Genomic DNA, 18,959 nt, shown 5'->3' on the forward strand with positions numbered 1-18,959 from the left:
AAATCCAAAATCCCGGTCGCCGTGGACACGCGCGTGGCCGCAGCATGCCGGGCCACGGTGACCCGCAGAAAACCCGCACTGGGGTCTAGGAAATGATCAGGTGATAAATTGAGTGTGACATGGATCCCTAGACAGCCTGTGCAGATCAAAGGGGAGCGCGCGACTCAAAGGAGCTCCATCTGAATAGCAAAACAGAACTGCCAGAAAGCAACGGGGCGGAAGCTCGTCGGCCGCTGGGCTTGAACTGGGCACAGAAAAGCGGCGACACTCGTTGAGGCACCCGTAGGCTGCCACGCCTTAGTTTCCGGGCGAATCAGGGGGACAGACACATTTTGAAAAGCCTTTTTCTGAATGCCTGTAGCTGAATCGAAGAGCGAGTGGACTGTCAGCTAAGTGAAACGAAGAATCTCCTTTACGAAGCTGCATCTAAAAAAACGCGATACCCAGTACACAGCAACCGGCAGACATATTGTGAGCGTTTTCAGCGCATGCGCATGCATGCTGGTTCTCGGTGTAAAATGTTGCATGAATCACAGACTTTGGATAATGCAAGGGAAATCAACACCTTAACTGTAACTGTCTAGCCGGGGCATCGAACGGTAATGCTCCAGCAGTTGGTTACAGGAAAGTATGCAATCTCCTGACGCTACAGACACTCAGCACCGGAAAGAGTACGTCCAGGCCGACCTGAACAGCGTCTGGTCACGAAATGACCTTGACAAGCAACACAGCGAGATTTGAAGACTCTACAATATATGGCCACTTGCGAAAGGAGAGAAATCAAGCGAAAGAAATGGCGACACAAAAGCACAACGGAATCAAGGGACGCACGAGAAATAAATTCCGTCGCCGGGACTTGAACCCGGGTCGCGCGGGTGAGAGCCGCGTATCCTAACCACCTAGACTACAACGGATATGAGAGCGAAACATTAAGAGCGCGCACTGAATGCTTCTCTCGACTCAACTTCCAGTCTGGCGAGTTTTTGAGCCTGGAGCACAAAACGTGACCAGCCGGATCTGCAGAAATGACTCATCTTCTTGAAAACGAGAGTGGATGCTTACCCGGTTTCGTGGGAGTAAGTCGGTTCCACTGATGCCAGCTGAAGCCGCATTCCCCGCTGCTACTAGCCATTGACCACTTCCCGGGCGAAACAATGGAAATCTGCAGCGGTGAAGACATGAGCCTCTGGATACTGCAAGGGTTGACAATTGTAATTGCACTGCGCGTAGAGTTTCAGTTCATAGCTGGAACTAGTCAGCGTATCGACAGGCTGAGACAACGATTGTGACAGCGACACAAGAATGTCACCATGTTGAGCGTACAGCAAGGGCTTTGCTTGCTTGCCCCCACTCTTTCTAAGACGGTCCCAGAACCGTTACTGTATAACAATGTAAGCGAGTGAGGTTTGGCTCCAAAACGTCCGAAGTTCAAACACGAGGTCTGCCCTGGTGGCAGACACCGGCGTCGAAAACTGCTTTTCTTTCGAATGCAGTGAACGATACTTCTTCTCAGGCGTGTAACGGAATGGGATCTAAGTATTCTAATTCCTCTCTCCGTTCTTTCCCAGCGCCTGGCGAGTTCCCTGTATGATTACCGGCTTAACGAAGTCGCCAGTGCTTGCCAGTGCCTCTAGCGGCACTGTGAGCAAGATCGTCACCTGGTTGTTTCCAAAGCAAACGCACAACTAAAGATCTTATATCCGCACTCATTTTCGGTGGCAGTGCAGTTTCCCGGTGCCGGCGCCACTGGTTGTAATGGAGTAAAAATCCCCAGAGCGTCTACGGAGTTTCGACTCGTACCCTGACGAAAGAAGGCACCAGAAAGTACACGTTATGAGTATGATATAAACGTCAGAGACTCTCTTTTCTCTTAGTTGCGACGATGTACAAGAAAGTGGACAACATGAGAGACCGGCGCCGAGACGGTGAAAGGCCATGTCTGATGTTTACTTTCTCTGAACTACAAGCAGGGAAGAACAGAAGCCAACTGGAAGCAACTGCCCACAGGCGTTTAGATGGCTTTCTCCACAGCCACAGCTCTGCAGTTGTTCCACGTTCACGCTGACTCCCGCTGTAGCTCTTCTGTTGGTCATGCGGCAGTGGGGAGTGCCGCCTTTTTGCTACCTTTTGCTTTGTCAGTCGCTCAGCTCAAGCAACGAAAATCACCTTTCATGTCCTTGTCTGCTGACAGGCGAAATCGGAAACACGCCAGCCTCACTCAGTACTTTCTTGCTTTTTGGTAACGTTCTGTCTGCGACGAACGCAGCCAGGACTCCACCACCTCAGAGTGCGCAGTTTACCGGTTGCCCAAAATGCCTTCTAGAGTGGGTGTGTCATGCGTATCGCTGGTTTTCCTTCCATTTTACCCCTTTTTCTTGTGTTAAGCGCATAGCCGGCAATCTTGCAGTTTTCTAATCAAAAATACGCAACCACCCGATCTGTTCTTTATACCAGGTTTTTACTGTCGTTATGCGGTGAACCTTGTGAAATTTAATTTGCCTTGGGGAAAAAATCACGCTGTTCTGTTCTCTGGCCCTGCCCGATCTGAGCGCTGGCATTGCTGGCATGCAGAAACCTGCTCATTAGAAAGATTGGCTCTTCGAGCAACATAAGCCAGTCTGCTTTCCATCTGTGTCTGCCTGTCGGCGGCCAAAACTTGGCTGATGTGGTTTAGAATAAAGGTATAAGGTTACTTCTAGGTTGTATACCGAGGCAGTACCCCCGAACGGTACACAATCAGGGCATTACTTTGTCCGTCTAAAACGGACCTTGGCCGGCCGGGTTTTTTGCGTAGGTAAACACTGTGGAGACTTCCACAATGGCGCCGTTTCCTCTAACAAAAACGCGAACGGCCTCATCGTGTATCTTTCTCATCTACGTCTTCGTGGCGTTCGTCAGAGCTGACCAAGGAGAAACAGCAAATGACGTGGACTCTTTCGGTGCACCCCCATTGGGCCATATTGTTCGTTCCTCGATTCCTCCCGTTCCGCGGTTGCTCTCCCGGGCGGACAGCGCGGCGAAGGCTTTGAAACCCGCGAAACGGCAGTCTGCTACTCCTCTGCAAGACTTACATGACTACAATGCTGGTTCTCATTCCCACTCTCCAGGCCACGAAAATCTCGATGGCTGCACGCCAGAAGAGGGCTGCCAAACGCCGCGGCATTCAGGGGGAAAAAGGAAGCCCGAGATGTTAAGCACTGCCGTGATGAGTCGTGGAGCAGTATCTCTGACTGATGATAACTACCACGACTTCATGGCCGCACATTCCATGGTGCTCGTTCTATACTATGCGCCCTGGTGTTACTGGTCTCAGCGGACCAGTCCGGAGTTCGATGCGGCCGCTCGCGTGCTGGCCCATGACAAAACGGACCCGCCTGTGTTTCTTGCTAAAGTCGACTGCACGCAGCATACACAGGTCATGAGGAAAGAAGACATTCAAGAATATCCCACCCTCAAGTTCTTTATGCATGGACACCCGAAGGAGTACACAGGTGCGTGGGCGTTTCAGCGGCAACCGTGGCAGTGGGCACTTTGTGGTATCTAAGTAAATCGTGGGCGGGTGTTAAAGGCAGCGAGGTCTAGCAATGCCGTACAGATAACTGCTCGCGTCGTCCCGAAGAGGACACCCAGCAGAGCAGAGTGGTTGACGAATCTGAAAGGCTCTGTAAGGCTGTCCCGCAATTTGGGTGTACAGGTGGCCGTAAAAGGGCAGAGATATTGAAATGGCTGCAGGAAAACTTAGACAGGGACCGCATCATTGCCTCCGTGAATGCCCTGGAAGAAGTTCTGGCCACTCGACAGTTGGGGACTCTTGTCGTCATTGCGGCTCAAGAGTTGCCTAGGCCAGTTGCGGTCCAAGGTGGTGCTGCACCTTCTTCCTCTGACTCGTCTCCCGCCACTCTTGGGGGACACAACTTTGGGGAAGGGGCCGCATCAGTCACTACACAGAGAGCGCTGAGACTCGGCATGGCCAAAACGGGGTCTAACTTGGAGGCAAATGCATCTGACTTGGTGACTACTAGCGGGGAGACGCCTCCTCTGTCAGGCGGAACCCCCAGTCGCCGGGTCCGCGCAGCTGGGCATAGCCGTGGCAATACAGCCGACCAGAAAGACCCCTTGGTTTCTACGTCTGGTGCTGTCTCGCATGCCTCGAAAAAGATCGATCGTGAGATATTCGTAAAAGTCTCTCGCATGATGGGCAGCGACGTCCTGTTTGGTGAGATCGCCGACCCGGATGTCCTGCAGTACTACCTTGATATCCACGTCAGGCCATACATGAAGACGCGTCTCGACATGGCTCATATTCATGTGAGTGTAACCGTGTTAGGTAGGGAGCAAATCGCCACAGTTTGTCGCCCGTTTTTTTGATAACCCTATCATCTACCAGCCATGTATGACTGAGGAATCAAACGGTTTTTGGGTGTCCGCGTCCGGAACCTGTAGCCATCTGCAGTTAGGGAGACCAACAAATAGCTAGAAGAACGTGAATACCATGTATAGGCAGCAGTAGAGAAGGCAATGGAGATAAAGGAGCGTAATCTGACCGGTTGCTAACGTCCTGTCAGCCCACGACGGCAGTATACCCCCAGTCAGCAAATCCAGGTGCACCTGTGAGGTCAAAGGGAGGTCCTCAGTAACCGCGGCGCATCGTGCAAGTGTCACTGGTTTCGTGTGGCCGTGTGCCGCCGTCGCAGCTTCCGTTCATTGCAGCATTTCCGAGTCAGAGCGACAGCGACGATTTTGAGGAGCGTCCCCCCTCACTTGTAGCCGGTGCAGTCGAGGAGGAGATTGTTATCTACACGGGAGCGTTCAATGACCAAGAAAGCCTTATACGGTTTGTGCAAACACACAAGTTTCCTCCAGCTCTTCCGTTTACGGGGATCGTAGCGCCCAGGCTTTTCGAAGGTGAGCTACCAATGATACGGACTCTTGATCTGCACTGAAGTGAGCCAAAGGATACGTGGTTTTAGTGAAATCCCTGTCAAGGATTACTGGCACCAGGAGGGGCTTCTTTGGTGGGGCTTGGCTAGGAGAGCAGTGTGAAGCTTTTGGTCGCATCGCACGAAGTCTTACCGGCACCAGTTTCTTGCGAATGAGTTGGGTACGTGTGCCCCAGCAGATTCCCGGCCCAAACGTTCACTTTATGCTTTAATGGTACTGCTTCTTCATACGCAGATGGTCGTCCGATCTGCGTCATGTTCCTCGATGACGCCAGTTCAGTCAAGCGGAACGGCCAAGTCCACGTTCCCATCGAGCGAACGTTAGAAATCAGGAAAATGTTCGAGGACGTTGCTTCTACCTACAGAAGCCAGCTCATCTTCACAGTATCAGGTATTTGCACGTCAAGGATAGGTACACTTGCTGCACGGATTAGTACCTCCGCCAGAGTCTTTATTTGTGACGACTTCTTCACGGTGTCCACGATATTGTTCACTCGCGTAGGCAGGGCCAGGCAGCACCTGCTTCCTGAGAGAGGAAGGATTCTCGATGGATCCAGTCTCCTCCCCCCACACGCGAGTGGAGGTGTAGCATCCGCTTTAGGGATAATTTTTCAGTCTCTCTCGGAATGTCTTCCCACGATTACTCGGTTTCCTGTATCAATGGTATCCTCCTCTGTTTACTTGTAGGCACAAAGGAGCCGCATGAAAAGCGACTTTTGACATTGCTCGGCGTCGAAGATGATCGGGAGGGTCCCCAACTGCGTATTGTCACTTTTAATCCTAGTGGCAATGGGAAGTATCACCCTGCACTGAAGTTTCGTCCAATTCAGACGACGCCGCTCAATAACGGAACCTCTCGCAGCACGACCGGAGAAGATTTTTCGAAGGGGACTAATAGTATGGAAAAGAAACCTGAAGAGACCAATCAAGGGAGCGATTTGCAGAAAAGAACTGGACTACGGTCTTCGACGATACCCTCTGTTGAGGAGCCATCCGTCGAATTGCAACAGGAAAGACCTTCGCGAAAGGAAGGACTAAGAAACATGAGAAGTCAGTCCAGTCTAGACGAAAATGCGCTACAAGAGTTTAAGGAGGTGAGATACGTAATTTAGCCAGAGCATGTCACGCGCAAAGCTCAACAGTGATAATTTGTTTTCTTAGCTGGTCTCATATGAACTGAAACGAACGGAAACGACTCACGAGGTCAAAGGGAACCCTAACTGTTGTTCTTGACGACGCACGTCATATATCACCACTGTGGTTCTTGCCCCGCAGAACCTCAAGAACTTTGTGACTGGCTACCTCGACGGCTCCCTCGCACCTTACTTGAGATCCGAGCCTGTACCTGCTGAAGAGGAAAACCAAGGTAGGTGTGATGTGAAAGCTCTGTCGAATCTGTTTCAAACGATGGCAGACAACAGACGCGTCTCCCTTGGCATCGTCCCCTGCCCACAGCTCATGTCGAAGACAAGTGGTGAGTGGTGTCTCTGTTGCCGTTGATCAGGCGTCCTTAAAGTGGTTGTGGGGTCTACATTCAACGAGCTCGTGCTGCAAACCGATAAAGATGTTTTGGTCGAGTTTGGCGCACCCTGGTAAGCCATATTTTTGCCAACAGGTGGGTGTGCAAGTCTCCCCTGCTGTCTGAGCTCAAACCGGCCCCCGTACAGCAATCAGGCAGCAAGTGCAGGTTCGGTTCCACTCGCCTAACTACCCCAACAGTGCCCAGCCTGATCCACGTTTTGCGCGGCACATGTCCATGTACTCAGGTGCGGGCACTGCCGCAAGGTCGAGCCGACGTTGAAAATGGTTGCAGCAGTTCTACGAGATTCTGGAAGCGAGTTACTGGTGGCAAAGATGGACGCGACTCGCAATGAAGTGAAAGATCTTTATTTCACTGGGTATCCTACCCTACTTCTTTTCCCTGCGAACAAAAAGGCAGATCCATTAATGTACCAAGGAGACAGAAGTGAGGAAGACCTCCTGCAGTGGCTGGCTGCCAATGTGGATAGGAAGGACATAAATTTGGAACTTTGTTCGGAGAAAATCAAACGGCTTTTGGAGCAGCAACTCATGTTGAAGTCGGGACCTGTTTCAGAAAGTGGTGAACCCCTCATTTCGTCTTGGGGAACTCTGACGCATGCAGAGAGGAGTGTTCTTGAGGAACTATAGATACTGCAAACGAATGCAAAGTTAAGGACGATTTTTTCCCTGAAAATGCATCTGCGGATAGCAGCTGGTTTTTTTGTTCCTTAGTGTACAGTGGGCTGCCACCGTTTTCGCTCAGGTTCAGAGAGACTCACAATGAGTCTGTTTTCCTCGCATCAGGAATCGGTTGGCGTGGGAGAGAGGTTGCGCCACGACGTAGCTTTACGAACTTTTCACATTGCTGGCATTGACTCAAAAAGAGGGAGTTAGAGATTTCGAGGGTTGCTAAGTGTCGGAACTATACAAAGATGTGGTTCCAACCGAAGGGCGATAAAGCAGAACGTCAGCAAAACACTAGCCGTCATACCGCCGTGGCCGTTCTAAAGTGCAATTTACCTTCTAGTGTCACTGGATATTTGCAAGAGGGATGCACTGCATACCACCATTTATCGCGTAAAGGATAAAGGGCCTTTCGAATTCGTGAGCACTTCGCCTTGTACCGCGCCAGCAGTCCTCGGTCCTCCGAAATGACTGCACGCCCAGTCTAACGGGAAAAACTGGGCGGCACTTGGCCGGCGTCTGCCGGGGGCTCTACGGCTGCTCTCGGCAGCACGAAACAATACGTAGCATTGGAGAAATTTGCGCTCGCGTCTGGTTAACCAATTACCAAAAGCAGGACAGGGTTTCACGTGCCAGTCAGGAACCTATAACACTGCCGCACATAATTTACTTTGTATCGACCGTGAACAACATTTTGTGAACGAGGTGGGGTTGAGAAGGAAGGCGAAGGGACACTGAACACAAAACCAACCAACAACGGCTCAATATACGCTCACTAGAAACGCATTAGGGGCTGGGTCAGCATATGTGAACTAATGCACACCTGGCAGGTTTGCCAAAAGTGATGAAGAGGAATCGTGCCGTATCCGTCATCGTAGGCCGCGGACGTCGACACTACCCTGAGCTGTCTCTGGGCGGGCAGCTGGTAGCGCTGGCAACAGACCTTCGGCTCATGTTTCGCCAGTAAAGTCATCCAGTAGCTGACCATTGACGAACATGGCACACACAACACCGCAAAGCACACACAGTTTGGATCCGGAGCGTAACGTGTGAAGAGTGTGGTCAGTGAGGGGTGAGCAAAAAGACACGGTTGCTGACTTCTTGACCAACGGTGTTTTTGTTTCCCCAGTATTGTCGTGAACCGGCGAACGCGGACCTTACTGTTACGCAGGAACACAGACTGTGCAGCGGTCGTCTCTGGTTCTTGTTGTGACATCACGATTTAGTCCTTTTTTCTCTGTTTGCCTGGCGCATCAGCCGCCGAGTATCAGCTAGCTGCCAGCATCGCTGAATGGCCGCCGAATGGAATACGGTATCTCCCTTAACTCTTACGCATGCTATGACTCATATCAGGACTCCTAGATTATTGTGGCGTGGAAAGGACTTCTGAAAGAGAAGGGGCGTCGTACAGTCACTGTTTCACGCAGGCATGGACATAAAGAAAGGCTACCCCCGGAGTTTCAACATGGTACTACAGACACACTGTGCAGTTCGTGCAGACTCTGGGCGTGTTGGTGCGACTCTTCCAGCGAGCCTGATTCTGCTGCCAATCGCTTGACGAGGTGTGCCGAGAGCTGTCATTTTGTAATTTTTTGTTGTTTAGACGTCTAGTCGTTTTCATCGCATACGTTCAAAGTTTTCGGGCTCTGGTAATGATCGAGCATCACGAAGGCGAGTGTTTCAATGGTATAACGTGACGATCCTCAATTTAGCTCGATCTGGGGTTTTCCTTCGTTTGCCTCTGCTTTCAGGGGCCGTTTATCAATACCATTAGGACGACGTTCACATTGTCTGAACACCTTCCTGCCGAAACGGCTTCAGCCGGAGGTGAGGCTGGATAAATGTGCCGGTTGCCTTGCTGTCAAGATTCTCAAAAGCTGGACAGTTACATTAGTTCCTGGTAGAGCTTTACGACTTCGGCACCAGTCCGTACCTGCAGGCTCCCGCTTCTGGTCGTCGGTGCTCTTGGAGCGCCCGGCTGCTACTGGCTTCCATCCCTCTCGAAGGCTCGACATCTGGAATGTTATTTCTTCCACGTTTGCCTTGGATTCGTCGGTTCCTGGAGCACTTCCCCTTATAAATTTGTCTTCGTTTGGTGGTTTCGGGAAGCACTGTCTCAAATAAGTGGCAGCCTGAAGGGGCGCGAAGGTCACGATGACCATTCTTCACGCTGGAAGCCTCCTTCTACTAGTTCTGCAGTTGGGGTGCGTTCTTCGGTGCGGACGAGCAGCTTCTTTCGAATCAAGAACAAGAGAGTGTGGCAGTATCCGGTGTTTGCCTAAAATCTTCCAACAATCTCAGCCGTCTGCGACCACCGCGGGAAGCAAAACTCTCTCTTCCCCGGAAAGATCCTTAGGGATGAATGCTACAAGGAAAGGGTGGCACAAGGACCGGGAGCTCCAACCATTGACGACAAAACAGAGGCATAACCCTAGTTTCAAGCTCAACACATCGCTGGAGGAGGTGGCGGGTGATGGTCCTGGTGGGGGGGATCAGGAGTTTGTTCCCATTGTTGATGATAAGTATGCAAATGCGGCACGTCTCGTCAACGAGTACGTGTCTCGTGACCAACCGTTTGAAGATACTCACCGGTCATGTCCGCAGACAAATTGGATGCGAGTGCAAGGAACAAGCGGAAGGTGCTTTAAGTCGTTCGATTTTATGGAGTTTCGCCATCGGCCGCCGGACATCGATGACGGCAGCACAGTGAAGCAAGTGGGGACATGGGAAGAAGCTGAACGAATATGTATGAGTTTTGGTGCACATCTGGCGGCTCTGTATACAACTGCTGAGATGAAATTTGCGCATATGGTGCTTGACCGAAGGCCTGACGCGTGCTGGATTGGTCTGAGGAGGCTTGAGCAACACCGTACACGAAGACACAGTGATCCTAGTAACGGCTGGAAATGGGTAAGTGGTGCACCCCCACATAACTCTACAGCTAGGTACCGACGAAGCGAGCATCCTATATTCCCTTCACCGTATGTTACGGGTAAAGTATCTGTGGTATGGGGAGGCATTTATACAACCCTTAACTGTCCTGAGAAACACATTCTGAACAATTGCTTCCTTGTCATTCCTCCGGTTGTCATATGTTTCTCCTCTGCGCAGATAACAAGCGAATTCGGCATCCTTGATGACACCGACCCCATTGAGTGGCATCGAGACTGGGCGCTAGTTTGGGATTCGATATCATACGGAAAGCCCCTTTGTGGGGTGTTCACCAGGAAAGGAGTAGCAGCACGGAGATGCTACTCCTTTCCAGGTCCTACAAGCGCTCTTGTGGATAACAGAGGGAAGAAGGGACACAGAGCCTCCTCAGAAAAACTGCCCGCTCCTGAATTGTCGTGCTTTCTCTGTGCGACTTCTGTGGGGATGAAGCTGCCTCAAAATTCGTTCGCGTATGCCGCCGAGAAAGGTTTATTCGAGTGGGAAGATACCCCGGATGGGGGGTTCGTAGTTGCGGCTAATTCAAGTGATACGGCCCGAGAGGACAGATATAATGATTCAGGTGAAGCTAGAGCGAAAGACGAGAGGAGACATACCAAAGAAGGGAAGAAGTCTACCTGGGGACTCAGCAAGCAGCATGAACGGAACAGTGTGAAGGGTTTGAAATCGCAGGCGGAGACAGCTTCGAGCAACGCGAGTCGACAGACTGAAGAAAATGACACCAATCACGCGCTTGGCCAAAAGGAACCACTCGTCGACAGGCCGGACTCTCAAGCAAAACATCAGGGACGGCCAGAGAACATGAGCCAAAGAATGCGGGGTTTTCAGGAGACGGGCGCCACTGGATATTCGACAACCGCAGGCATTGGGGCAGAATACGGTGACGCTGAGAAAGCCCAGTCAGACTTGGAGACGGGAAATACAGCGAAGATATTGGCGCTGCCCATAGACACAGAAAATAACGACATAGCGGACGGTGCTTTGCCATCGGATCCAGATTTGAGAGCCGGTGGCAGGGCGCCTGACGAGACGGAAAGCGATATTGCTCAGTCCGTTGCGACGTCTCCATCGAGCATAAGGGACAATGAAAGTTATGGAGCTTTTCTACGGGAGTTCATGCGGCTTCACACCCAAGCCAAAGAAACAATTGATCGGAGAAGGGAGAGCGTGGCTGCTACGGAAACACCTCCCGACGACGACGGAGCCACCGAGGACCCGGCGGTTGTTCCAAACTCTTCCACTTCTGTTACAGAAACTGAACGCGTCGGTGGAGACGGAGATCCAGAAGGCGGCTTGACTAGTGCACAAAAAGCACCTGCCGATGTCGAAACAGAAGCCAAAGATTCAGAAATGCCTGTTACCATAATAACGGCTGAACGTACCCAAGCAACGCCTTCATCGCGGGAGTCACCCCTGGGGTTGCATACTGACCGAGAAGTGGCGGTGCTGTCCCAGACCGAGTCTGCTACAGAGAACGTGGCTCTAATGCCGACAACGCCGACATCGACTCCAAACCCCAAAGGGCACACGAAAGCAGTGGCAGCCAAGTCAAACGTCAAAATACTGCATTGTGTTTCTTGGTGCACTGGCACTGCGATTTTTATAGTCGGAGCGGCGCTTATTCTCATTTATCTTCGCTGCTGGGTTGTCCCCAAAGAATCAGCAGCAAGTGAAGAAGGCTCTGCAACTACCGCCCCGACCGCGCTATCTTCACATTCTCCCGTGGCGTTGAGCGCGTGCCCAGACGAGTCCCCAGTGACCGGCCCATTGCCATCTCGGACTGGGAGCTGCCGTTTACCAAGCGGAGGTTCGAGTGTCCCCACTGCAAAGAACTTAACCTGTCAACGTCCCCCGTACGCCGACGTATGCTCTCCAGCATCAGATGCGAGTGCGCCCTGCTCGCAGACACGAGTGGTGTCGCCGGCATCGTTATCGAGGATGGCCTCCTGCGAAGACAGTGTCGGAGAAGCGGAGGCGTACGAAACTGAAACTGACATGACAGCGTCGGACTCTTCGCAGTCGATGGTGTCTGAGCGAGTAGGCTCGGACACGTTTGTTTTAGCGATCGTTCGAGGCATCCGTGTGGCTGCAGGCGTCTCCCAAGTGAGCAGCTCGAGAAACGCGTCTGTCAGGGGTCCGACATCAGCGGTGTCGTCGGAGTGGCCACGTCTCTCTTCAGACACTTCTCACACGTCGCACCGCCCCAGTCCCGCGGAGAGGCTCGAGCGACTGCGAGCTCGTATTGACGCGCTGTAATCTATGGGTGGCTTTAATAGCGCACACACCCTTAATGTTTACACTTGTTCCATCAAGTGTCAGCATGAACTCTGCCAAGATAAGAATCCTCTGTTTTATTTTCAAAAACGAACTTTGCTAGTACTGTGTGTGCACATGGGTGCTGTTCCAAACTCACTTGACGCTTCAAGAGGGCTCTCGCCTGCGGTAATTGTGCCAGCGCCTGGCTCTGAGTGCAGCATCCATCAGGCACCCTCCCGGAGCCACCACACAGAAAAGCGCTCCATGCGATAGAAACAGTTTACGACACTCAACGCCACCGCGCTATTTCTTGAACATCCGCCAATGATGTTTGGTAACACGTAACACCATCCAAGCCGGTCACGCCGCTTCCGACAACTTGGACCAATACCTCAGGTGGTTTCACATTCAAAAACAGGGGAATCGCGTGGCCACTGGGACGCCTATGTAGTCATACGCAGCTAGGATGGCCGCCAGCCAGGACTACGCTTCATGATTTCCAGGAAGCTTTATTTCCCTCGCGACTTGCAAAGTGTCGCTTGAGAGCATGGTAATTTCCCAGGCCGCACCGACAGGCCTATCAGTCCGAGATAGTATAGTGGCTAGTATTTCCGCCTGTCACGCGGAAGACCCGGGTTCAATTCCCGGTCTCGGAGCATTTTTGTCTCTTGCGTTTTCAGGCTGTAAATCGCGTTACAAAATGGCCCTGCCTGAAAAAAACGAGAATAGCCTACTTCCACGGCGGTGTATCTTGTGTTAAGCTTCAGTGTGGGATGCTACCGGATTTGTTTTTCTGACGGTTCACGACGCAGCATGCAACGAAAGATGGTCTAGTGAATGTGTCCTCGTCCGAGATAGTATAGTGGCTAGTATTTCCGCCTGTCACGCGGAAGACCCGGGTTCAATTCCCGGTCTCGGAGTTCTTTTCCCATGCGCATCCGCATCATGGCATTGGCTAATGTTTTAATTTCCAGTGAAGAGAAACTACGGAATACTTCCTTGCGCCTTCCACGTAGGTAGAATATGGCGTGACAACCCCTTGAGTGCAGCTGCCGCATTCTTTAAACTGCCTGGTGTATGAGCTTGCTTGAAACCCGGTACGTTCTATACATACAATCTCTCCACATGTCTGATTCGCCAACGCAGGCTTGTATATTTTTCTATGAACGTGGCCGGTGATGGGCAAAAACATAAGGAACACGATGCTGCAAGTTCTTTCCTTCCAAAGTGCCAGAGAGAAAGCTGCTGCTGCTATTTACTCTTTTTAGACAGATTTGCTTGACACGCGCCCTCACGAAAAGATGTGATAGGCTTGAGTCGTTACAAGCTCCCAGCGCGGCTGTCCTAATCCACTAACGTCGCACACCCTTCTGCCGAGAAAAATCTCTCAGCAGTATCCAGCTACGCCAACAGCAAAGAAGTGCAAACCCACATGGCCTGTTCAACATATAAGGCCAGGTTCCTTTGTTTCCCTATGTTATTAACAGAGAATCGGAAAAATAGACCACGCTTGTTAGGATCTCCATCGAGCGCACAGTCAGGCCGGTGTCCGTGCACGCGACACGGCACAATGACATGCACGAGCACCTAGCAGGCAAAGCCCTCGTTCTCTGTTTCTCGTGTTCCTGTGGCACTGAGCAATACACTGTGAAGAATACAGAAAATACTGCTCTAGTAGCGCTTCATTGATCTTTGGGGCTTCCACTGCAACGGGTGAGACTCCTCTGTTGCCTCTTCATCCGGTTTCCAAACCTGCAACACGGCAACAGACCCGGAGAGCAGACTCGCGTGTGAATGCCGTTTTCCTCATTCGCAGGCATTGCGAATAACTGCTCATTGCTGAACATTTCTTTCTTCCCCATTCTCCTCTTCTCCCTATCTTTATAGTGCAGGTCAATGCCTACATCTATATATATATATATATATATATATATAGCAAGTATAACAAAAAGAGTGTAGACCTCAGTGCGGCAACTGCATGACGATATACATCAATATGTGTATGTATATACACCGTAAACATAGAAACGGCTAAGTCGAGTATATGCATATATACGCCCATCTAAAGGAGCGCATTTCCAATTTCTTACAGTGGGCTGAATTGCAGTGGCCATAGCGGCCCACAACACGTTTAGTTCACAAATCTATTTGCACAGTATTGCCTCACTGATGATTTGCTTTCCTACCTTGATGGTTTTGTCGCATTCTCCCGTCAACAGCCGCGTCTCAGATTTGTCGAGCGCACAACAGAAAATTCCGTTTTCGCTCTCCAGAGAACCTGGCTGCACACGAGACTGAATGGTGTCGAACTTGTATCCGGACGCCCAGTCCCAGAAGTGCAGTTGGCTGTACGGACACCGAGACAGCACTACGGCCGTGGTTTGAACAAAAGAAGTTACCCACCACACAAGGCGTAACCGCATAACGACGAAGGAACTAAAAAGACAAAAAGACTGTGCAGCCTCGACCAAACGGCCTGATTTTATGAATGCGTATGTGCCTTGTCTATTTATGTGCGTATGAACTGTCCTACGTTTGTATGTATATATGTATATATGTATATGTGTGTATATATATAACTAACCATATTTTCAGAGCACATATGGAGAGAACTACCGATGGTGTGAGGAGGCAACGCGTGCCTATAGCATTTCTCCCATATGCGTATGCAGTGGAAGGGAAAACGGGGTACTCCAGAAAGAAGCGCGCCTCACCCGTTATTCGTGCCGGCAATGAGGATCGAAGAATCGCCGTCTTCCTTAATGGCGCAGCAGTTGATGATGGAGTTGTGGCCTTCGATGTTTCTTTCAAATTGACCCAGCGGATTTCTCCAGACCTGCGGGAAAAGTAAAAACGCGCAGGAACCTCCGCATTATCACGGAAACGAAAACAACCCACAGCAAAGTGGCCAAAACCACACAAAGCGAAAGACAGAAAATGCTACCATTCTGCGTGCTTTCTCCCCGTTCCACAAGCGCGTTTCCGGAAGAAAACCCCTTTCGCACCGCCAGACGGCCAAGGGCTACACATGTTCAGTGCACCTTTTCCTTCCCTCCCGTCTGCTCTCTACCTTCCCGTTCTTCCTCGTCCTTCCTTTCTGTTTTCTGGGGTTTTGAAGTTGCTTCGATCTTTTACCGCCACACACACGCGGCGGTCGCCGTCCGATACCCAACACTTCCCTCGCTGTCTCTTTCACGTCAGGTTCCCCGGCTTTTCGCCTCGTCGCTTCCTCGGTTTCGCTCGATGTCAGCTCCTCCCTACTTTGATTTTGTCCGCAGCGCACGAGACGAAAGAGTACTCTTGCGGATGGAACGCCATGGCTCGTATGCTCTTCTTGTGGTTCGTCAGAACTGCTGAACACTTCCCCGAAGTCAAATCCCACAGCCGGACCTAAAAAAGACACATGCACACACCCACATGAAAGAGGCACATACATACACCGATATTTCTACATATGCATACACAGTGCATGCAAATACCGTTAGGTTTTTCAAGCGTCACATCCCACTTCTCCATGCAGAACCAGCACACATTCGCCGCACACAAGTGCAGACACATACGGACGCCGACACACACACACATGCACACACACACACACACACATGCACACGCCGACACACACACACACACATATGTATGCAAACGTCGAGGATAATACGCTTGTCTACAAGAGAAAATTTTTGCGCATATTTGTGGAAACAGTTGCTTCTTCTTATGTCAACACGGTGGGGCGACTCAGTGCGTTTCTGCCTTGATCTGTTTGGAAACGGGAGCTTCTCAGCCAGAAGTCGACAGCGGACTACCACGCCCCACGATAGCAAACCACCGCACGCGGGTTCATTTGCGGGTTCAAAGAACCAGTACCATTTTGTCCTGAGAGCCGGAGATGATATGCGGCTCCAGAGATTGCATCTGCAGAGACATAATTGTTCCCTGGTGACCACTCAAAACGTAAATCTCGTGTTTCGTCCGCATATCCCAGACGCGCACAACGGCGTCGCGACCGCCGCTGCAGAGAATGTCGAGTTGTGGGTGGAGCGCAAGTGTATAGACGCCTGAAAAGAAAACGAATTCGTGTCACATCGAAAGTGCGTCCAAATGCTGTCTCCCGCGAAGGAAAAACATGCGACCACGCTTCTGACTTCCCAAATCTCTTCGCGTGAAGGTTGATTCGCACACCCACCTACGTTGTAGAAAAACGTCTCCGCATGACAAGAGAAGCAAAAGTATGTAGGAGCACACACTCAGATGCAGATAGATGCATACATACACACCTATGAACGTACACAGATGTATATATATGCACACATACATGGGTTTGCATGCATAGACACGTACCCACACGGAAGCATATATATATATATATATATATATACGTATGTAGAAATACAGCAGAAACATATACATACTTATACATATATGAGGCGAGCGTATGCATCTGTTTCGGGGCACGAGAAAGAAACAGGATGATCATTTTTTGTTTTCCCCTGCTTCGCCTTCCTTCCGCCTCAACTGAGGCCCCGGTTAACTCGGACACTTCAGAGTCCGCTTTCTCTTTGCTGTTTTGTCTTTCGCTCCACTGGTCTTACCGGACAAATGCCCATGGTAGTCTCTCACAACTTTGTTCTGTTCCAAATCCCAGCACTTCACGCGATTGTCTTCTCCACAGGTGAACATGTAAGGATGCCGCGAGGAGATCTTGATGTCTCGAATGGCCGAAACGTGTCCTAGAGAAGGAAAACAGAAACAGTCACGAAGCAAAGAGCAATACACACTAGCATGTCTCTCCCCAAACATATACATACATATACATATATATATGAGCATGCTGGGAGGTAGGTAGAAACGCATCTTTGTAATATATATGACGGGAAGAACGGGGGAGTTCTTTCGAATGGAGGCAACTCTCATGGTAGATACAGCGCACGGTGCATGCATCGTCTTGCGAGACGACCAGGGAGAAATTCAGGAAACGGCGAGCCGGGTGATCGACCGAACAACAGCGCTCTCACGAAAGCATCAACAACAACGCCAAAGCATTTTTGTTTCTCAGCTCAAGGGAAAGGCGTTTGCGCCCATTATGTACACTGCATATGCGTCTCGCTTTCCTCTCCGGGTTCGCGTCCTTACCAGTGAGAGAGAGCTTCAGGGTGCCTGACGCCAGATCCCAGATCTTGATGAGGCGGTCGTTGGATCCTGCACGCAGACACGCGACCGGGTACCACGAAAAAATAAAACGGTCTTTCTCTCTCCCTCTCACTCTTTTCCTCTTTCTCTCTCTCTCCATGTGTGTCACCTCTTTCTCTCTATCGCTCTGTATCTGCATCCTCGTTTTCTCCCTTTTGTCTCTCGAGCGCCCACCTGTGGCAAACCACTCGTTGGTGGGATCGACGGCGAGGCACGTGACCCAGCCGAGGTGTCCTGCGATGACTCTGTGGAGCTTCCAGGGCGCGTGCCAGGTCGGACGGAGAGCCGCGGGGAGGTTCTTCAGTCGCAGGTTCGCCAGCTCGCCTCCGAATCCTTCAGTCTTCCTCGCGACTGCACTGCCTGCCGCAGCCTCCCCTCCACTCGGTGGCAACGCCGCGAGGGCTTTGCTGCTGCTTGGCGACGGGCCAGCAGCACTCGTCGCCGGCGCGCCTCCCGCAGCGGCTGTGTACGGAACAGACGACGCAGCAGTGCGCGAGGAGAGCTCAGAGAGGAGCTCCGAGACGGACATCTCGGGTGTATGTACAGCTGGGCATGTCACAGCCACGCGCTGTCGCTTGGCTTCCACCGTGCTCGCGGACTCCGAAGGCAGCAGAGCGAGTGCAGAGGCGTCTCCGGCATTTCTTCCTTTCGCGCTCGTCTGCTGCGCCTCGGTCTCGCCGTTCGTAGCGTCAGTCTGCGCTACTGCGAAGGGCGGCAGCGCAGAGGAAGAGAGGGAAGAGGCCGGGAGCGCCGGCAGAGAAGCGAGGGAAGAAGCGTCGGCGGAGGGCGGCGCCGGGCTGGAGACCGGCGCAGGGAAGAAGTATTCGTCGTGGAGCTTGATCTTCACCTTCTCTTCGACAGCCGGAAGAAACGCAGGAGGCCGCAGACCGACGGAATTGACAAAGAGCGAGTATGTGCGCTTCTGACACTGCTGGAGAAGAACGGGAAACGTGTGGAGAGGGTAGCTCGAGCCGAAGAGCTCGTTTTCCTCGGCCGGGGAGAACGCAGGCGCGGAACAGGGAGGAGGCTCAGCCTCCTGGGTCGGCTCGGTCGTCATTGTGGAGAGGACGGGACGGCGCGTGTGAACAGGCAGGCAGGCTACGGATGTGCAAGAGAGCGAGGAACGGGAGAGGACGAGCGGAGCGAGGAAAACGCGGGAACAAAGGGAAGAAGATGCACAAAAAGACAGAAACACAAAAGAGGGGGGAAGAGAGACACGTTACGGACGCACAGCGGAAAGGACGGAAGAGAGGAAGACAAAAGGAGAGAAAGAAGCGACAAAACGAACAGGTCAACAGAGAGAAACGAGAGAGAAGTGACAGGCAGTGAAGAGGGGATTCCGGCAGAAGCAAGCGGCGCGATCGAATGAGAACGGAGAGGAAGAACGCGAAAACCGAAGAGAGAGAGACGGTCGAGCTGGAC

At 51.7% G+C, this 18,959-nt stretch overlaps 3 protein-coding genes and 3 non-coding genes across 6 annotated transcripts; 4 read left to right on the forward strand and 2 right to left on the reverse strand.

Moving 5' to 3' along the window:
• Positions 1–841: 841 nt before the first annotated feature.
• Positions 842–914, reverse strand: NCLIV_t140003. The gene has a single exon. It is a non-coding gene; the product is annotated as a tRNA-Glu (tRNA).
• Positions 915–2,818: 1,904 nt separating this feature from the next.
• On the forward strand, positions 2,819–7,109 carry NCLIV_061800 (putative protein disulfide-isomerase; the record flags this gene model as incomplete). The annotated part of the gene is made up of 8 exons (XM_003885732.1): positions 2,819–3,491; positions 3,695–4,308; positions 4,695–4,905; positions 5,176–5,331; positions 5,628–6,034; positions 6,216–6,306; positions 6,445–6,532; positions 6,707–7,109. 8 exons carry the CDS (start codon positions 2,819–2,821, stop codon positions 7,107–7,109), a joined length of 2,643 nt encoding a protein of 880 aa, XP_003885781.1.
• Positions 7,110–9,299: 2,190 nt separating this feature from the next.
• Positions 9,300–12,350, forward strand: NCLIV_061810 (conserved hypothetical protein; the record flags this gene model as incomplete). The annotated part of the gene is made up of 1 exon (XM_003885733.1): positions 9,300–12,350. One exon carries the CDS (start codon positions 9,300–9,302, stop codon positions 12,348–12,350), a length of 3,051 nt encoding a protein of 1,016 aa, XP_003885782.1.
• Positions 12,351–12,934: 584 nt separating this feature from the next.
• On the forward strand, positions 12,935–13,006 carry NCLIV_t140004. Its single transcript has one exon. It is a non-coding gene; the product is annotated as a tRNA-Asp (tRNA).
• A 192-nt stretch (positions 13,007–13,198) lies between these two features.
• Positions 13,199–13,270, forward strand: NCLIV_t140005. Its single transcript has one exon. It is a non-coding gene; the product is annotated as a tRNA-Asp (tRNA).
• A 751-nt stretch (positions 13,271–14,021) lies between these two features.
• NCLIV_061820 (Testis cDNA clone: QtsA-14439, similar to human pleiotropic regulator 1 (PRL1homolog, Arabidopsis)(PLRG1),related) lies at positions 14,022–18,594 on the reverse strand (the record flags this gene model as incomplete). Its single annotated transcript, XM_003885734.1, has 8 exons — positions 14,022–14,102; positions 14,537–14,696; positions 15,065–15,186; positions 15,612–15,740; positions 16,215–16,405; positions 16,940–17,077; positions 17,481–17,546; positions 17,712–18,594. 8 exons carry the CDS (start codon positions 18,592–18,594, stop codon positions 14,022–14,024), a joined length of 1,770 nt encoding a protein of 589 aa, XP_003885783.1.
• Positions 18,595–18,959: the final 365 nt, after the last annotated feature.

This window comes from Neospora caninum, chromosome XII (assembly GCF_000208865.1).
Source record: "Neospora caninum Liverpool complete genome, chromosome XII".
NCBI lineage: Eukaryota > Apicomplexa > Conoidasida > Eucoccidiorida > Sarcocystidae > Neospora > Neospora caninum.